The sequence below is a fragment of the Bubalus kerabau genome, chromosome 2 (assembly GCF_029407905.1).
Source record: "Bubalus kerabau isolate K-KA32 ecotype Philippines breed swamp buffalo chromosome 2, PCC_UOA_SB_1v2, whole genome shotgun sequence".
NCBI classification, from domain to species: domain Eukaryota; kingdom Metazoa; phylum Chordata; class Mammalia; order Artiodactyla; family Bovidae; genus Bubalus; species Bubalus kerabau.
In genome coordinates this window covers 130,308,386-130,329,658 of record NC_073625.1, presented here as the reverse complement: position 1 = coordinate 130,329,658, position 21,273 = coordinate 130,308,386, and the positions used below count along the sequence as shown (strand labels likewise).

General features: G+C 41.2%; 1 protein-coding gene across 1 annotated transcript in view; it reads right to left on the bottom strand.

Annotated features, from left to right (window-relative positions):
- Positions 1-21,273, bottom strand: part of MCF2L2 (MCF.2 cell line derived transforming sequence-like 2) — a 209,737-nt gene that overhangs the window by 56,676 nt on the left and 131,788 nt on the right. Inside the window, exons 16-20 of the mRNA XM_055570098.1 lie at positions 14,156-14,222; positions 13,010-13,125; positions 11,390-11,459; positions 1,760-1,852; positions 790-882 (exon numbers count right to left, since the gene is read on the bottom strand). Of these exons, the coding sequence (XP_055426073.1) occupies positions 790-882; positions 1,760-1,852; positions 11,390-11,459; positions 13,010-13,125; positions 14,156-14,222 (439 nt within the window). The remainder of the gene's footprint in view (positions 1-789; positions 883-1,759; positions 1,853-11,389; positions 11,460-13,009; positions 13,126-14,155; positions 14,223-21,273) is intronic.

The following is a 21,273-nucleotide window of genomic DNA, read 5'->3' as shown; positions in this document are numbered from 1 at the left end:
GCCACTGGGCAAGACCTACTTATAAAGGTTAATTAAAAACAGACCTTGGAAGAGTGGCCCAGACCTTTCCTCCAGCTTACACGTGGGAAAGCAGCCTTGATAGAGCTCCTGACCTGTGTGTGTGGGGGGGTGGGGGTGGGGAGAGGGGCCTCCTAGGAGTGTTCTCCTGCAGGTGTGCTGGTCTCAGAGCGAGAAAGAACCACTAGGGGGTTCCACAGAATAAATTCCTCCTGTTATGCTGCTCTTGAGAAAAAGCCTCCGTCTAAAAGCAGAGGTAGATGCTGCGGAAGAAGAGAAGAATCCAGTGTTGCCCTCTCCCCTCTGTTTAAATGCATGTAACATATTAACAGTAACTTCAGGGAATATCACAACTCTTTCCTGAAGCTCCTTGTCCCAGCTGTAAAATGGAGCAGATGGTATCTTACCTGTAAACATCTTACCAAGAGTAGTGGCCTGCCTGCCTCCCCACTGTCTAAGCTGCCAGCATGCAGCGGCCTTGTCCTCCCCCGCTTTCCTCCCCAGGACCCCCGCTACAATAAGCTGGGCTCTCCTTAGAGATCCCTGTGCTGGCTACACATTGGACTAGCTAGGCTTCCATGTCCCTGTGATTCCGTGGTCTTACTCCTCATTGAGGAAGCTGATTTAGACCTGGGGACAGAAAAAGCCTGAAATATAGTCCTAGCTTCACCCTTGGAAGTTGAAGTTGCAATTCTATGCGTGTAAGGTAAAGTGAACCATCACACCTACATCTGTTCTCCCAGCATAGGAAGTACTGTCTCATCAACTTACCTTCAACAGCATCTGGTACTTTATAAGTCTCTGACTTGGCTCTCTCAGACACTTAAAAAGAGGGAGACTGTGACCCAGTTGACGCTGGCATACCTTGAAAAGCCAAACAGAAACAACATGAAACAAAACAACACAGAGAGAACAGAAGCAGCAGCATTTAAATACAAGGGAAGTGGCTTCTTCACGGACAGGACAGGGCAGCGGGGTCGACCAGTTCTGTACCGTTTTGGCTGTTCACTCACTTAGCTACAGACTGTAAAATGAGAGACAGAGGAAAGGTGACAGGCTTGGCTAGTATTTTTAAAGGCAAGTAGGGATGCCAGGCTGTTTGTTTCTTTTTTTTGTTGCTTGTTCTTTTACGTTGTTTTGTTCTCTCAAGAACTCACTTTATTTTTTTTTTCTTGTTTTATAACTTTTTATTGGAGTATAATTGCTTTACAATGTTGTGTTAGTTTCTGCTGTACAATGAAGTAAATCAGTTATATGTATACATGTATGCCTATTCATTTCTTTTAGAAAGTAAGTCCATAAAGAGGGAGGCAGTGGGGCAGCCTTCTGAAAAGCAGGCAGCCTGTCTTCAGGTTGGGGCTTGGGGGTGTGGGAATCTATTTAAGGGTACATGATAGGCTTATTGATATCATCGCAGGGATTCCCCCAAGTGTGACTTAATTCCATTTTTAAAACCTATCCTAAAACAGACAAACAACAACAACAACAAAACTATCCTAGAAAAGCACTCCATTTTCTCACCAGGCTACAGCTGTTCCTTACAGGTTGTCCCATAGAGACCCAGGGCAGCATTGAAACTTTCAGGGTGTAATTTCAAAATAGGAAAGACTTTAATAAACATAAATCCCAATGCCAAATTCCTCTTCCTAGTTCATACTTTTAGATTTCTATAAAAATTGGATGCCTATGAACATTGTCCCAGGAAAAGAGTTTGTGGGAGACCTTAGAAATGCAGTGTTACCCCAAAGTAGGTGCAGTCTTGACATTCTTGCCAGATTGCCCTGGCTCGGGGCAGGTTCTTATGGTATTTAAAATATATTTGAAGATCTTCTTTCTGGGTAAGAAAAAGTTAGAAGAGTTAACCAGTTAGCATTTTTCAATAAAAGGATATAATGACACGGTTTATTCATTCACTCAATAGGCCTGGGTATTTTCAATGTGTAAGGAACTAGGGAGGCACAACAAATAACCTTATGCTGGAGCGAGTGTGTGACAAGGAGGTAAACAGAGGGCTATAAGCAACACAGATATGAATGGAGTACTGTGAGAGAAGCTCCGGGACTCTGGCCAATAAATAACTAAATTCATGAACAGGAGTTGGATTTTCTCTATCCTTTCTCCTCTTCTCTTTATCTGGGAACCCAGATAAATATCTCCCCCAAATGGTTTTGCAGTAAGTAATAAAATGGACAAAAATGTGCTGGTGGCTGATGGCCCCTCCTTTCTCCCCATGCGTGCATGCTAAGTCACTTCTGTCATGTCCAACTCTTTGCAATCCTATGGACTGTTGCCACCAGGCTCCTCTGTCCCCCATGTTATTCTCCAGGCAAGAATGCTGGAGTAGGTTGCCATGCCCTACTCCAGGGGATCTTCCTGACCCAGGGATTGAACCCATGTCTTTTACGTCTTCTGCATTGGCAAGCGCATTCTTTACCACCAGCACCAACTTTACAGTCATCATGATGCCAACCCTGCAAATAAATCTAAGAAATAACCAATAGATAGAAACATCCCAGAAGGAAAAATATGGCAGTGGAAGTTTGAACACAAACTAAGTGGTCTGGGCAATCCCTGCCTCGGACATCACCTTCAACCTGCAGCACAGGTCTTCCAAGACATGAAAAGCTACACTGCTATCTTATAGCTAGAGATGAAGGGGGATTCCAAGTGCTGTGTGAACTATATTCTTATTGTATCAAAGGCCATGAGAGGTGGGCACACATTTGCCAATATCCAAAGTAGAAAGCATACCCAAGCCTGTGGAGTCAGTATACCAGCTTCATCCTCTCCATCAGGAGAACCCAGTCCACGGCAGCTGTGCTTGCCACAGAGCCCGGACTGCTCCGGCAGAGATGACCACGTGGCCACTTCCTTGTGGATTTCTGTGTTCTCTTGGTGGATGCTGAGCTGATACCTGTGCTCTGAAGCCTTCACTTTTTGCTTCTGTGTCTGTACTTTGAGTATCACAGAACATTACATGCCTTGCAGCACTGAAATACACTACTGACCTAAATTTGCTCTTCAGTTCAAAATTCTTTAGTGAAAACATGGGAACTAACCAGCAGCATACAAAAGTGCCTGATTCCCTTACTTCCTTATAGAATAAATCAGGAGGCTAAAAAATTGCTACCCCAAAACTCATATTCATACAGGGAGATGTGATTGCTTAGGAATTGGGAAGACTGTTGCTTAGGTTCAGTTCTCAGCTTTGTTAGTTACAAACAAAGCTATTTGCTTATTTGGTCTGAGGTCAGTTACTTAACCTTCCTTCACTTCAGTTTCTCATCTGTTCAGTTCAGTTCAGTCACTCAGTCATGTCCAACTCTTTGCGACCCCATGAATCGCACCATGCCAGGCCTCCCTGTCCATCACCATCTCCCGGAGTTCACTCAAACTCATGTCCATCGAGTCAGTGATGCCATCCAGCCATCTCATCCTCTGTTGTCCCCTTTTCCTCCTGCCCCAATCCCTCCCAGCATCAGAGTCTTTTCCAATGAGTCAACTCTTTGCATGAGGTGACCAAAGTACTGGAGTTTCAGCTTTAGCATCATTCCTTCCAAAGAAATCCCAGGGCTGATCTCCTTCAGAATGGACTGGTTGGATCTCCTTGCAGTCCAAGGGACTCTCAAGAGTCTTCTCCAACACCACAGTTCAAAAGCATCAATTCTTCGGCGCTCAGCCTTCTTCACAGTCCAACTCTCACATCCATACATGACCACAGGAAAAACCATAGCCTTGACTAGACGGACCTTTGTTGGCAAAGTAATGTCTCTGCTTTTGAATATGCTATCTAGGTTGGTCATAACTTTCCTTCCAAGGAGTAAGCGTCTTTTAATTTCATGGCTGCAGTCACCATCTGTAGTGATTTTGGAGCCCAGAAAAATAAAGTCTGACACTGTTTCCACTGTTTCCCCATCTATTTCCCATGAAGTGGTGGGGCCGGATGCCATGATCTTCATTTTCTGAATGTTGAGCTTTAAGCCAACTTTTTCACTCTCCTCTTTCACTTTCATCAAGAGGCTTTTGAGTTCCTCTTCACTTTCTGCCGTAGGGTGGTGTAGTTTTTAATTACTTAATTTGTCCCAGAGTAATTGTACTTGATAAGAATTTACTACTGGTATTTTGTCTCCAATATCATAAACCATATAGAATTATATGCAGGTTTGTGGTCTGGGTATGAAAAGCTTTGTAAAACTTTAGGACAGAAATTCTTCTAAGAAAAGATGTCCAGTTAACAATTTCCCAACCATTTCCTAAAATTTGGACAATTTTTATTTGATAATATCCATTTGTTTCCCACAGGAATTTGGTCCTTTTATCATTCAATAATTTCAATAAATCTTTGCAATAATGATATAAGCAATTATGAAATATTACTAAATTCTGAAACTAGATTTCACTTAGTGGTTTGATTAGTGTAAAGTTGTAAAATGGTATAAAACACTATAACAATGCTATAAAAGTAATTCAAAAAGGAAATTAATCAGATTGAATACAAAATAGTTTTTAAATTTTATTTATTTTTAATTGGAGGATAATTGCTTTATAATATCATATTGGTTTCTGCCATATAGCAACATGAAGCAGGCATAGATATACTTATGACCCCTGCCTCTTGAACCTCCTTCCCACATCTCACCCCATCCCACCCGTCTAGGTTGTCACAGAGCACCAGATTTGAGCTCCCTGAGTCATACAGCAAATTTGCAGTGGCTATCTAATTTTACATATGATAATGTATATGTTTCAATGCTACCCTCTTAGTTCATCCCAACCTCTCCTTTCCCACCTGAGTCCACAAGTCTGTTCTCTATGTCTATGTCTCCATGCTTCCCTGCAGATATGTTCATCAGTACCATCTTTCTAGATTCCATATATATGTATTAACATATGATATTTGTCTTTCTCTTTCTGACTTACTTCACTCTGTATAATAGGCTCTAGGTTCATCTACCTTATTAGAACTGTGTCAAATGCATTCCTTTTTGTGTGTGAGTAATATTCCATTGAGTATATGTACCAAAATTTCTTTATCCATTCATCTGTCAATGGACATCTAGTTTTCTTCCATGTCTTAGCTATCGTAAATAGTGCTGCAGTGAACATTGGGGAACATGTGTCTTTTTAAATTATGGTTTCCTCAGGGTATATGTCCAGTAGTGGGATTGGTGGGTCATATGGTGGTTTCATTACTAGTTTTTTAAGGAATCTCCACACTGTTCTCAAAGTGGCTGGATCAATTTGTATTCCCAACCAAGAGTGCAAGAAGTTTCCCTTTTCCCCCACACCCTCTCTAGCATTTAGTGTTTGTAGATTTTTTGATGATGGCAATTCTGACAAGTGTGAGGTGATACTCATTGTAGTTTTGATTTGCATTTCTCTAATAATGAGCAAGGTTGAGCATCTTTTTATGTGTTTATTAGCCATTGGTATGTCTTCTTTGGAAAAATATTTGTTCAGGTCTTCTGCCCACTTTTGACTGTGTTGTTTGTTTTTCTGGATGTCAGTTGTCTCATTTGCTATTATTTTCTCCCATTCTGAGGATTATCTTTTTCACTTGGTTTATAGTTTCCTTTGCTGTGCAAAATCTTTTAAGTTTAAACAGATTCCATTTGTTAATTTTTGTTTTTATTTCCATTACTCTAGGAGGTGGGTCATAGAGGATCTTACTGTGATTTATGTCAGAATGTTCTGCCTATGTTTACCTCTAAACATGTTTAGCTCTAAACCTTTTATTCTGGTCTTATACCTAGGTCTTTAATCCATTTTGAGTTTATTTTTGTGTACGGTGTTAGGGAGCATTCTGATTTCATTCTTTAACACATAGCTGTCCAGTTTCCCCAGAACCACTTACTGATGAGACTGTCTTTTCTTCATTGTATATTCTTGCCTCCTTTGTAAAAAAACCAAGTGCCCATAGGTGCATGGATTTATATCTGGGCTTTCTATTATGTTCCATTGGTCTATATTTCTGTTTTTGTGCCAGTACCATACTGCCTTGATGACTGTAGATTTGTAGTGTAGTCTGAAGTCAGGCAGGTTGATTCCTCCAGTTCCATTCTTCTTTCTCAAGATTGCCTTGGCTATTCAGGGTCTTTTGTGTTTCCATACAAATTGTGAAATTGTTTGTCCTAGTTCTGTGAAAAATACCATTGGTAATTTGATAGGGATTGCACTGAATCTAGTGCAATTTTTTGTATGACCCAATTTTATACTACCCAAAAGATTGCTTTGGGCCGTATAGTCATTTTCACAATATTGATTCTTTCAGTTCAGGAACATGGTATATCTATCCATCTGTTTGTGTTGTCTTTGATTTCTTTCATCAGTGTCTTATAGTTTTATGCATACAGGTCTTTTGTCTCTTTCAGTTCAGTTCAGTCGCTCAGTCGTGTCTGACTCTTTGCGACCCCATGAATCACAGCATGCCAGGCCTCCCTGTCCATCACCAACTCCCGGAGTTCACCCAGACTCATGTCCATCAAGTCAGTGATGCCATCCAGCCATCTCATCCTATATAGGACTCTCTGAGATTCCTGGATTTGGGTAGCTATTTCCTTTCCCATGTTAGGGAAGTCCTTGACTATTGTTGATTTTCAGTTGCTAAGTCGTGTCCTGCTCTTTGCAACCCCATGGGCTTGCAGCATGCCAGGCTTCCCTGTTCTTCACTATCTCCTGGAGTTTTCCCAAACTCATATCTATTAAGTCGGTGATGCCAACCAACCATCTCATCTTCTGTTGCCCCCTTCTCCTCCTGCCCTCAACCTATAATCTCCTCAAATATTTTCTCATACCATTTCTTTTTGTCATCTTCTTCTAGGGCCTCTATAATTCTAATGTTGGTACACTTAATGTTGTCACAGTGGTTGCTGAGACTGTCCTTATTTCTTTTTATTCTTTTTTCTTTATTCTGCTCTGCTTCAGTTATTTCCACTATTCTATCTCCCAGCTCACTTGTCTGTTTTTCTGCCTCAGATAGTTTGCTATTGGTTCCTTCTAGTGTATTTTTAATCTCAGTTATTGTGTTGCTTATTGCTGATTGTCTCTTCTTTAATTCTTCTAGGTCTTGATTAAGTATTTCTCATATCTTCTCTATCCATGCCTCCAGTCTATTTATCTGTGCCTCCATCTTGTTTCCAAGATTTTGGATTGTCTTTGCTATCATTACTCTGAATTCTTTTTCAAGACAGTACAGACTCTAATCTAGCCCTATACCTGTGTGTGCTTATTTACTCTTCATTTGTTTGGTCTTACGGGTTTTGTTTTTTTAACTATATTCCTTCATCTGCTGCATTTTTCTCTGTATTTTCATTTTGTTTAATTCACTGTGTTTGGGTTCTCCTTTCTGCAGGCTGGAGGATTGTAGTTCCTCTTGATTGTGGAGTCTGCCTCCTGTGAATGAGGTTGGACCAGTGTTTTGTAAAGGTTTCCTTGTTGGGAGGACTTGTGCCTGTGTTATGGTGGATGGAACTGGATTTTGTCTCTCTGAGGGGTACTGCTGAGTCCAGCAGTGTGTTTTGGGGTGTCTCTGGGCTTGGTATAGCTTTGGGCAGCCTTTCTGCTAATGGGCAGGGCTGTGTTTCTTTTTGCTAGGAATTTGGCATGAGGTGTCTGGCACTGGAGCTTTCTGGCCTTTGGGTGAGGCTTGGTCTTAGTGTTGAGATGGAGGCCTTGGGGAGAGCTCTTGTCAATTAATGTCCTATGGGATTGGGAGTTCTCTGGTGGTCCAAAGTCCTGGACTCAGGTCTCCCACTTCAGGAGTTCAGGCCTGATCCCTTACTGTGGCACCAAGATTTCACAGGCCTCATAGCACAGAAGATAAAACCCCAACTCAATAGCCAAGGTGAAACCAACACTCAATAGCCAAGAACACCCAAAGAAACTCACACACTTACAAAGGGAAAAGAATAGAGAAAACAGAGAAAAAAAGGATAAAAAAGGAATAAAAGAAGAAGAATGCAATCAAGACTAGGGTAAAAATAAATTTATTTAAAATTAAAACATTTAAAAAATGGAAAAAGTAGGTTATGAAAAATAAAAATTTAAGGGATAATTTTAAAAAAGAACAAGAAATAATATGAAAAAGAAAAGAAAAAAGGCTGAAAGGTGAAAGGGTGAAAAGGAAAGGAGGAAAATGTATATAGAGCGGCAATTCCACCTCCACCTCCCTAGGAGTTCTTCCCAAACTCGACTGTTCTCTGGATCTGTTGTGGGGACAGTACAGACTCTAATCTAGCCCTATACCTGTGTGTGCTTGCCTCCAATGTCCACAGTGGCCAGAGCTAGGGCTTCTTCTTTTGTGTGAACACACATTGTTCTTTTATATATTCCATAGGACTTCCCTGGCTCAGTGGTAAGGAATCTGCCTGCCAATGCAGGAGACGTGGGTTCGATCCCTGGGTCGACAATATCCCATGGAGGAGGAAATGGCTACCCACTCAGTATTCCTGCCTGGGAAATTCCATGGACAGAGGAGTCTGGTGGGCTACAGTCCATGGGGTCACAAAGAATTGGACATGACTTACCAACTAAACAACAAGACTCAGAGTTTACCTAGTTGATCGTGTGGATTTAGTCTGCACCTTGTACAGCTGGTGGAAAGGTTTTCAATCCTCTTCCTTAGCCACTCTGCCCCTGGAGCTCAACTGTGGTTTTATCTTCACCTCTGCATATGGGTCATCCACTGGAGTTTGCTCCTGAGGCTGCCCTGGAGGACTTGGGTCTGCCCCAGTGAGGACTGGGTATGGAGGTGGCGTAGTTGCTTGGATCAGAGACCCTGGAAACACCAGGTATGCGGGGGAGCTGGTGCAGAAGATACGGCTCTATTAGGACTTTTTCTAGCTTCTGGCAACTCTGCCCCAGTGAGGACCAGGTATGGAGGTGGCTCAGCTGGCTGCATTGTGGGGAACCTGGCGATGCCAGGTGTGCAAGGAAGCTGGTGGCTGTGGGTACATGAGATTTTCATGCTACTGGTTTTTGTTTTTTTTTTTCCTAGCCTCTGGCAGCTCTACCCTAGTGAGGACTAGGTGTGGAGGTGGCACAGATGCTTGGATCCCAAGAAACCTGGATGTGCCAGACGTATAGGGAAGCCAGCAGCCACAGGTGCAGGATATAAGGATATAAAAAGGCTATTAGAGCCTTTTTCTAGCCTCTGGAAGCTGGCATTCAAAGGGCTTCCTTGGCTGGTCCTTCTATGGTGCTTGGTGCAGCAGGCATTCAAAGGGCCCTCCTGGCTGGGGTCCCTCTCTATTGCTCAGTGTGTCAGGCACTCAAAGGGCCACCATCTCTGGGGTCTTTCTCCATCAGCTGCTAGCATCAGTATGTGGGGGGAGAGAGGCTACAGTGATGGTCCTACTCCCTGCACTTGACTCAGCAGTATCACCCTGCCTCCAGAGCTGCCCAGCTTTCCTCCAAGGACATTCTTCTATCTCCTCCCTCACATCCCCTCAGGATGTCTCCCACAGTCAATAGCAATCCTTGTCCTGGGATTGCTCTCCAGTCCCTACCCAGCCACTGTGCATTCTGGAAGACCTGTGTCCCTGTCTGGGGTACATAGGGCTGCAGTACAGATTGTTTGTGTGGTTCTCACTCCATTCAGACCTTCACAGATCAGCTGCTTCATCCTCCAACAGCCTCAAATGCCTTCCCTTTGTCTCAAACTATTCCTCCGATGCGGGGGTTTCACCCCTGCTTCAGTTCCTCCACCCCATGGGTTCAGGTCCAGTCCTACTCACTCTCTTTCTGTTTTTTCCCTTCCTTCCTTCATTCTACCAAGTTTTGCGTCAATCTATGTATTCCCTTCTGGTGGTCAGGGACTCCAGCCAGCTCTCAGCTGGTGCTCTGTGAGATCCTTTGCGTCTGAAGATGTATTTCTGATGCAAGCTCAGAGAGAGATATACTCTGCGTCCACCTACTGCGCTGCCATCTCATCATCTCCTCCAAAATAGTTTTTAGTGTATCTTTAATTCTGGTTCAGGATGAAAAACCTATGGTAAGGCTGTGATGGAAAACCCAGGTAGGGCTATGGAAGGGGTCTTCTAGGTTGGTTAAAGCTCTGAGGGTTGAAGACTCTATTTGTCCACTGTGTCTAATAGCTTGAAACCTGGGGAATCTTCATTTCCTTGCTTTCAGTTTATCACAAATACTGCTCTTAGACTTATTAGTCCTACTTTGAGCTGCTGAAAAATGTTTAAGTTGTTTGATTTATTGTCTCAGGCTCATTAAAAAAAAAAAAGAGCAAGAGAATGAAAAGAAGGGTTGATTGGGAGAGAGAGAAGAAATGCAAAAGACTTAGAAAGTAGAGGGCATATGGATCAGGTTTCCCAGTGGCTCAGCAGTAAAGAATCTGCCTGCAATGCAGAAGACATAGGAGATCTGGGGTCAGTCCCTGGGTGGGGAAGATTCCCTGGAGAAAGAAATGGCAACCTGCCCCAGTATTCTTTCCTGAAAAATTCCATGGACAGAGGAGCCTGGCAGTCCATGGGTTGCAAAGAGTCAGACACAACTGAGCACTGCACTGTACTTGATGCTGTAGAAAATAAAATGGAAGAAATATTTTCTGAGAGTTTCAGTTTCACAGTTCTTTTGAGAGTGTTAATACAACTCTAGCGAAGAATTTAAGCCTGCTGTGTGACTCTTGTTCTAAGACAATGTCAACCACAAATTGGCGCTTGCCAAGGTCATTTGTCACCTCCCTCTGTGGAGACTGAATCCTGTGCTACGGCAGCTGTTGTGAAGAGTGAAGCACTCTGTGCTCCAGGGAAACTGCTGGAACACGTCTTTAGATAGTTAGATATTTTCAGGAACCTATCTTATAATTTCCAATCCTTGCATCTTCTCATATCTAGAAAAGCACTAAATCCCTTCAAGGTGACATCAGCTCCTCATGACTAGCAGAAAACTTTTTGTAAAATAAGTGCATGATGGCACTGACCTCTCCTTTCACCAAAATCTTCTATATTGACCTTCCCCAACTACCACTTTGGAGCAGTTTCTCAAAGCTGCCTCCTGGACTGCAGTCCTTATTTTGCCCCAAATAGAACTTAACGCACACTCTCACTTCGTGCATCTCTTTTTTAGTTGACAACAGTTAGCTTGGTCATTCAGAGGAGGATTATCTACCTCAAGGATCAGGAGGGCCAGGCTTCCATGTCAGTGGGCTTTGCAGGAAACCAGGCTTGCAGTCCTTCCCACCCAGCAGGGTGAACTCAGTTCACACTGGGTGAAGTCCTGCAAAGATCTCCCAGTTTGCATTCAAAGGGCAGATACAAGTTTTTAGACCATTTGTGTTTCCATTTGCCCTTGCCATTTACATAGAAAATACACTGTTTAATCACAAGGTTATTTTGATTTATTAGGGGCGTAGACTTACTCTATTGAGAAAGCAACGTGCCAGAAGTTCAGGGTTTTTGGTGCATTTTTCCAATTCTTTTAGAAAAGTCCTAGGGAAAGAAAAGTATAATATTGCTTTGATTTATATATATATGGGATTAACAAAAATTTTTTTTGAAGTAAAATCACATAATGCCTTAAGAAGTGCATAGAAAAATGTTGTTTTCCAGGCTTTACCGTTTTTGATTCATCTTCAACATACTGATTTGGAAGGAAAAAAATGTATTCTGTGCCATTGTAATTCTAAGCACCAGACAGATTGGATACACCGATGATCTCTGCTACACGATAGTGACATTAACAAGAACCACTGTTGCTGCTGTTACTACTACTACTATCATTGAAAGCTGACTATAAGTCAGGCATAAGCTAAGTGCCTGGCAAATAGTGTCTCATTTAATCCTCCACCAAACCTTGCAAAACAGGGTTTCATAAGTGTGAAACCTGAGGTTCAAAGAAGCTGTATAACTTCTCCTGCAAAAGAAACAGAAATAGTATTTTTATTTCAGCTTTGTGTCTGACTAATGGACAAAGAGATGTGGTTAAGAAACAACTGTGATTCCATTCACCAAGCAGTCTCTTCCTTCCTGTCAAGTAGATGTGAGAGCCTGGAGCCATTAGAATGGGTAAAGTAGTAAACACAAGATGTGGTTTTGTCATTTGTAAAATGAAAGAGTTGGAACATGATTTCCAAAGTCCCCTCCTTTTCTCATTCTTTAGAACCCAACACCTTGGGCTAAAAGGACAATTGGGCTAAAAGGACAGTTGTCTGACTGGTTAGCATTTTCTAACACCCTGGTTCCCAGCACACCCCTATGATAATAGGTAAGTGGACTTGTGTCTTAGTCAACTTTGTACTCCTAATGCGGAACACAGTGCCTGAGACAGAACAGGTGCTCAACAAATGCTGATGTGTGAATAGATGAACAAGGAAAGGAACCCACAAATGAATACAACATCGATGCCTGACTCTAGTACATGCTCCATTAATGTCTTTTCCCTTCTTCCTTGGGGACCTTCTCATCTCATTCTCATCTCATCCCACCCCAATCCAATCCACTGAAACTCAGTTTCAGCTTTAGCATCAATGAATATTCAGGACTGATTTCCTTTAGGACTGACCGGTTTGATCTCCTTGCAGTCCAAGGGACTCTCAAGAGTTTTCTCCAACACCACAGTTCAAAAGCATCAATTCTTCAGCACTCATACATACATGACTATTGGAAAAATCATAGCTTTGACTAGATGGACCTTTGGCAGCAAAGTGATGTCTCTGCTTTTTAATATGAAAAGCTGAAACTCCAATACTTTGGCCACTTGATGCAAAGAACTGACTCATTGGAAAAGATCCTGATGCTGGGAAAGTTGAAGGCAGGAAGAAAAGGGGACGACAGAGGATAAGGTGGTTGGATGGCATCACTGACTCAATGGACATGAGTTTGAGCAAGCTCCAGGAGCTGGTGAAGGACAGGGAAGCCTGGTGTGCTACAGTCCATGGGGTCACAAAAAGTCAGACATGCTGAGAGACTGAACTGAACTGAACTGATTTCCATCCTTCTCTTATTTTCCATTTTCTCTGATAAATAGAATCATTATATACCTGTTGTGAAATTCGTAAAGTTCTCTAATGTTCCCAAAGAGAAACTCCTTGTTATTCCGCAGAACATCTGGAATTAGATGCTTCAGCCAAATAAAATCCATTGGAATGATATATCCCTGCAGAGGTGGAAAGAGAGTAGGTTTTACAAACAGGAACACATAAGATATGATCTGAATTAGACAGTGTAGAGGCCAAAACTTTAATAATTGGGGAGTATGGCACACATGTTTCCTGCAAGCCATTCCTTCAGATACTTTCTTTTGATGTTATATTCCTCATTGGTCTATCTTCAGAATAAGATGGCTTAATGGCAATGATAATATGATGGCATTTTTACAGGAAGAACAAATCCATTTTTTAAATTTGCCACAAAAGTCAAATAGAAAAGGAAAAAAAAACTTACCCCTTATTTTATGACCTGATGCAATTACTATTGTCTTATTTCCTTTATGGCTTTTTAAAAGCTTATTATGTACGGTTATAATCACAGTACATATATAATTTGTAGTCTGTTTTTCTATACGTATTTTTAGACTCTGGTTGTAAATTTTTAGAAGTACTATTTTTAATTTAATCTTACAAGCATTTATTTCAATGTTGATGTTTATTATTAAAAATAATTATTTTGTAACAGTTGACTAATACTTCATTTAGCATCAACCATTCCCGTTTTTATTGGATATTTGGTTTTATTCTGATGTTTTATTGTAAAAACTTTCCATTATAAGTTTATACATATAGTTTATTTCTCAAGATTACTACCTTAGGAAAATAGAGAAAATATAAATTTTACTCTTAAAAGAATACTACTTAATACAATGAGAAACAATTCTATTTATCAAAATGTTTACATTATCACATCTGTTGTTGGCAAGCATATGATGAACCTAAGTGGGGCATTACTAGAATCATATGAGTTGCTACAATCCTTTGGAAGTTATTTTGTTACATGAATCAACAATCATAGAATGTTCTTATCCCGCCTGGAAAAAAAAACAAAAAAAAACCCACTTGTGCTATTATAAGACCTGAAACTTTGGTGGGAATTCTAGAGACATAAGGCAACTATCCTGAATTTCTTTCTGCAACAAAATTTTTACAGTTTGAATACATGATTAACATCCCCCTTGCCCCAAATCTACTTACATCAATTATGTTCTTAATCTCTTTTATGTAAGTCACTTCAGTCTCAACCAAGTCACGTATAATATGCCTGAATCAGCAGCAGGTGGGAAGATGAAAGAGAGAGAGAGTGGGGTGGGGGGAAGCAGTGTTTTAGAATTCTTTTACAATAATAGTCATCAATACAGTTCCCCTCAGTGGCTCACCTACTTAGGTTGTAGTCAGTTCATTCTGTTCTGCTGAACACCCAAGGCCAACATCTCACAAAACCACACTCTGATCACTCTGGCATGAGAAGAAACGGCAAAGTTAAAGGACTCAGAATCCATGTATGCAGCCAGAGAATGACCTATTTGTGGGCCATAGTGTGGGGGGCAAGAGGGCAGACACTGGAGTAGGAAATATCAGGTTTGGTTTCTTGGCCAGGAAGGTCTGCTTGATCCCTACATCGCACATGTGGTTTCCTAGATTTTCTCTCCAGCCTTCTGCTATTTCATTGCTCACATCATGATTTTTGACCTATAGGGATGCCTCTTTTTTGTGCATGGGGTTGGATGCCTGTCCTTCCCCCTTCCTCTGGCATTCCATGTTTCTGTGTGATTGATGTCCTACAGCCAGAAGACATGAGCTTTTTCTGTTTCTATTGGAAAGGCAGGTGGGAGGTGTGGTATGCAGAATTCTAACATGGCCTGCAAGATTCCTGGCCCCTAGTGCACATACACCTCCTCCCAGTTAGTCAATCAAACACTAACATAAGTGAAGATATTTTGCCATTCTGTTTTGTTCCAAATCAGTTGACCTTAAGATAGGTAGATTATCAGGTTGGGCATGTCCTACTCACGTGGACTCTAGATCTGGATCTAAAAGTCAGTGAGATTGGAAGCACAAGAAGAATATAGCACAAAGGACATTCTCCTTTGCTGGATTTGGAGATGGAGGTGGGATACACACCAAGGATCACAGGCAGCCTCTAGAAGCTGAGTGAAAGTGAAACTGAAGTCATTCAGTTGTGTCCGACTCTTTGTGACCTCACGGACTGTAGCCTACCAGGCTCCTCCCTCCATGGAATTCTCCAGGCAGGAGTACTGGAGTGGGTTGCCATTTCCTTCTCCAGGGGATCTTCCCGACCCAGGGATCTAACCCGGGTCTCCCACATTCCAGGCAGATGCTTTAACCTCTGAGCCACCAGGGAAGCTGAGTGGCCCCCAGCTAACAGCCAGCAAGGAAATGCAACTTCAGTCCTATGGTTGCAAGGAACTGAATTCAGCCACAACTGCATAAACTTAGAAGATAACTTGTAAGAAGTGCAACTGGCCAACACCTTGATTTTATCTACGTGACTTCAGCAAAAAGCCAGTCTTGCTATGCTCAGGCTCCTGAGGCAACAGTGGACTGAACTGTTAAGTTTGTGGCTGGTTTTCAATGCAGCAATAGAAAAACAAAAGAAAAAGTGAGGCCAGTCCCCACGTCTATCTCCAGACTGTTTTATTTCTCTCCTCAGGTTGTGTGGCCACACTTTCCTTTTAGGGCTTTCTTTCGGGCCTCCAAGTGAATCAGTGTTTGTACAAGTGTTCACATGTAGAATATATACATTTGTGGTTTCCTATGAGCTGCTCATGAGTTATCTATAAAACAGTAGCCTACCCTAGAAAATAGTTTCTTTTCCTTTCATAAGAATAGATATGACAAATAGTGACAAATAATCAAAGGATGAGATATAGGAAATTCACAGAAATACACAAATGACTATTAGTCTTATAAAAAAATGCTCAGTACATATGAATCCAACAAAAGCATGATATAAAGAGGTAACAATTTTCAGCTTCTATAGTATGTCAGACACCGCAAACCTCAAAGGAAGACTGGCAGATGAAGATATGAAAACATGCTCAGATAATACTAGCAAAAGTATAAATTTGTGCAAGATATCTTGAAAATAACTCACCGTGATTTAAAACACACACTGACTGGTGTGTGTGACTTAACTCAGAATTTTCAGTACAACAGAACCTCAACAACAAGACACAAACTGGAAATTACTTAAATTATGGTACATACATGCATGCAGTTTTTAAAAAGAATGAAGCTGACTGAATCATGCTGATATGAAACAGTCCAAGAGTTTTAAGTGAATTAAAAAACAACAACCAAATATACAACAATGTGTAGAATATGACTAGTTGTATAAAATTCACACTATTTGTGTAAAATGAGTGTGTATACATACATATGTGTAAAATTATCTATGCTTAGAAAATTCATGCCAAGAGGCTTACAACATTGTTAACAGTTATTCCCTTTAGAGAGTGATAATGAAGACAAGAAAATAGAGGGAAAATTTTTACATTTTACTCTTCACCCTTCTTCAATCTTTGATTTGAAAAAAAATGTAAGGACTTGTTGGTGGTCCAGTGGTTGAGAATCCACCTTCCAATGCAGAGGACACCAGTTTGATCCCTGGTTGGGGAACTAAGATCCCACATGCCACAGGGGAACTAAGCCAACCAATGACAACGAATAAGCCTGCACACTCCAGAATTCGTGCTCTGCAGTAAGAGAATCCCATAGATACAACTAGAGAAGCCCCATTCCCCATGTTGCAACTAGGAAAAGGATGAGTGCTGCAATGAAGACCCAGTGTAGCAAAAATAAAAATTTAAATACTTACTGCGTTTATAATTTTAAAAAATGGTTTACATGACACTTTAAAATGAATGTTACTGACAGTAATGATATATACACCCTATTTGAAAGATATCCTACAGTTTACCCTATACTGTAACTCAATGATTATTTTTTCTTAAAATGAAAATTTTATATCTATTTATAAATGCTTGTTATAAGACAAAACTGATAAAGGACAGCCATTGACCAAGGATACAATTTCAAGAAGTATAATTCTACCAAAAAAGTTACTTCAAGATCATATTTATTAGTAGCTACTGAGTCTCTTGTCCCATCACTTCATGGGAAATAGATGGGGAAACAGTGGAAATGGTGTCAGACTTTATTTTTTTGGGCTCCAAAATCACTGCTGATGGTGACTGCAGCCATGAAATTAAAAGACGCTTACTCCTTGGAAGGAAAGTTATGACCAACCTAGACAGCATATTAAAAAGCAGAGACATTACTTTGCCAACAAAGGTCCGTCTAGTCAAGGCTATGGTTTTTCCAGTGGTCATGTATGGATGTGAGAGTTGGACTGTGAAGAAAACTGAGCGCCAAAGAATTGATGCTTTTGAACTGTGGTGTTGGAGAAGACTCTTGAGAGTCCCTTGGACTGCAAGGAGATCCAACCAGTCCATTCTGAAAGAGATCAGTCCTGGGTGTTCATTGGAAGGACTGATGCTGAAGCTGAAACTCCAATACTTTGGCCACCTGATGCAAAAAGTTGACTTACTGGAAAAGACTCTGATGCTGGGAAGGATTGAGGGCAGGAGGAGAAGGGGACGACAGAGGATGAGATGGCTGGATGGCATCACCATCTTGATGGACATGAGTTTGAGTAAACTCCGGGAGTTGGTGATAGACAGGGAGGCCTGGCGCGCTGCGATTCATGGGGTCGCAAAGAGTCAGACAGGACTGAGTGACTGAACTGAACTGAAGTCAATCAGTCTCTAAGTAAAATGTTCCTTTGATTTTTGTAAATCATCCTGAAATTATGATAATTGCTATGTCAGAAAGAAATACAGGCCTCAATACCAATCTGTTTCTAAGAGCCATGACATTAAGTAGGACCACAGCAACAGTTAAGCATTCATAGAAAACCAGAGTGCAGCCAGCCTCTTATGCCCCTGTGAAGCACTGGGCTTAAGTAACTTGGCAAGGCTGTTTAAGGATGTATTGACAATTAAATGAAGTCACAAGGCAGAAATAACTAAGTGGTGGGCAGAAGTCAGTCTTATCATTCAACATTTATATAAGAACTTAGAGACCCCTAGGAGTCTTTAGAAATCTGACACAAGAAAATATTCACAACTCAGAAGCAAAAAAAATCCCTGATCAGGTCATGTTCCAACTTCAACTGCTTCATTTTAGTACTTTTTTGAGTGCAATGGATAAAGCTCCCAACAACAGGAAGTCCCCTGAACACTGGTGGGCTTCATTTCAGTTCAGGTTAAAAAAAAAATTCTCACACCATTGTTAGTCATTCTTTTTCTTTTCTTCTCCTTTGTTTTCCTTTCAAATAACTTTATAATACTGGAGAAAATTAATGATTCTAGCTGATGACTGCCTGCTTTATTATTCCAAAGCACTTTGTTCACAGGAAAAAACTCAAGGATTTAATATCTAAAGTCATCAAGTGTGTATTATGCAGGTGAAAACATTGGGAGTACTCAAGAAATTTTAAAACTTTAAGCATGTAGAGCAATTTATGTCCTGGTGGATATCTACCCAGGGGTGGAACACTGTAATTAGGATGGGATTGATGATGCCAGATCAGCCTGCACGAATGTACTCTACACTAAATGTACTCTCTGGCTTTGATTTACACGTAAAAATGGATCTCCCTTCACCCACATCCCTAGGTCATTAAGGAGGAAATGGTAAGGGACTATTTTTTTTTCTGAAGCTACATTTCAAGGTAGCATAAAAACATAACTTTGTATGGCTAATTCCATCCTATATAGCACCTCCTCTTTGCTTCAGATGACACCATAACCAAGAGATAGGAAAGGAAAGCTTTTTAAAAAGATGACTGCAGCCCTATTTTGTACACAAGATCATTAATGCAGTATGTACGTGTTAGGATTTCCTAGTAAGTTTCTTCTTTGCCCACACACCTTAATCTGTTCCCTCTTTTAACCCTTGCCCCCATCCCCTCCTCAATTTCCCAGCTCTCCAATAGAAGAATGTTCTTTTGAAAACCAGTCTGTTAGAAGTATATTTTTGCTCATTAACTGTCAATACAATTTGCCATCAAAGGATTTCATTTACTCCTCATAGTCTATCATATCACACACATCAAAACTATTGTAGATTTTCACTTAAAAAAAGCTAGTTTTCATCTCATACTCTCTTTGCAAAAATGAAACATCTGTTTTTATCCTTTTCAAACCCCAAAGCTTCTGATGTAATGGATATTCATCTTCTTAAACCTTTCTTTTCCTTTGGTTTCTCTTCATTATTCATGTTTCATTTACCACCCTGTTTCTTCTCTATTCCTTTCTTGTTTCATCTTTCTCCTCATGTCTAATATTGCTGCTCCCTCAAGATCTGAACTCAAGTTTCTAGACTTCCTTCTCTCTTCTTCCCTCATGCTGTTGACTCTCCCACATCTTTATCTTCCTGCCAAATCTTTGGTCATGCTCAAGCCCATATGTCTTCACCTGGATGCCTCACAGACACCTCAACACCTCGGGTTGAAGCAGAATTCATCAGACAGAAATAGCATACGTATTGGTACTTACATGCTCCATCACTCAGTCATGTCTGACTCTTTGTGACCCCATGGACTGTAGCCCACCAAGCTCCTCTGTCCATAGAATTTTCTAGGCAAGAATACTGGAGTGGGTTGCCATATTCTCCTTCAAGGGATCTTCCCAACCCAGAGACCAAACCCACGTCTCTTGCGTCTCCTACATTAGTAGGTGGATTCTTTACAACTGAACCACCTGGGAAGCCCTATGCATATTGGTGGAAAAGTCGTATTCTAGGGTTCCTAAAAATCACTCTGTTTATTTAACTTATATGCAGAGTACATCATGAGAAACGCTGGGCTGGAAGAAGCACAAGCTGGAATCAAGATTGCTGGGAGAAATATCAATAACTTCAGATATGCAGATGACACCACCCTTATGGCAGAAAGTGAATAGAAACTAAAAAGCCTCTTGATGAAAGTGAAAGAGGAGAGTGAAAAAGTTGGCTTAAAGCTCAACATTCAGAAAATGAAGATCATGGCATCTAGTCCCATCACTTCATGGGAAATAGATGGGGAAGCAGTGGAAACAGTGGCAGACTTTATTTTCTGGGGTTCCAAAATCACTGCAGATGGTGATCACAGCCATGAAGTTAAAAGACACTTACTCCTTGGAAGGAAAGTTATGACCAACCTAGATAGCATATTCAAAAGCAGAGACATTATTTTGCCAACAAAGGTCCGTCTAGTCAAGGCTATGGTTTTTCCAGTGGTCATGTATGGATGTGAGAGTTGGACTGTGAAGAAAACTGAGCGCCAAAGAATTGATGCTTTTGAACTGTGGTGTTGGAGAAGACTCTTGAGAGTCCCTTGGACTGCAAGGAGATCCAACCAGTCCATTCTGAAAGAGATCAGTCCTGGGTGTTCTTTGGAAGGAATGATGTTGAAGCTGAAACTCCAATACTTTGGCCACCTCATTCGAAGAGTTGACTCATTGGAAAAGACTCTGATGCTGGGAGGGATTGGGGGTGGGAGGAGAAGGGGACGACAGAGGATGAGATGGCTGGATGGCATCACTATCTCGATGGACATGAGTTTGTGTGAACTCTGGGGGTTAGTGATTGACAGGGAGGCCTGGTGTGCTGCAATTCATGGGGTCGCAAAGAGTCGGACACGACTGAGTGACTGAACCGAACTGAACTGAAAACACAGTTGTTATTGCAAATTCTTCCCCGCCATTATTGCTTACATTCAATCTGTCACCAAGTCTTATCTTTTCATCTCTGAACACACCTCTTGGAATTACCACTTATTCTCCATTTCCAGTACCTCCAATACAGAGCAAACTCCCCTGTCTTCTTATCTTGAATACTTTGGCACAATCCTAGCAGCTCACTTGTGCCCCTGAGATCTCATTCCCATCAATCTATTACACAGACTACCAGTTTATGCCCTTCCTAAAGCTCCAAGTCCATTATGCCATCATTCTCTGTCTTAAAAACCTTAAAATAGCTTTCAATTGCCCACAATTTCCTCCCAGGATTTCAAGACTCTCCATTCATGTGAAAAGAATTTTCTTAGGGTGCTTGCTCAAAAGGTAAACAGACCGAAAGATTCAGAATGATCCAGATGCTGGGAAAGATTGAAGACAGGAGGAGAAGGGGGAGACAGAAGATGAGATTGTTGATGGTTGGGTGGCATCATCGACTCAATGGACATGAGTTTGAGCAAACTCGGGGAGATAGTAAAGGACAGGGAAGCCTGGCATGCTGCAGTCCATGGG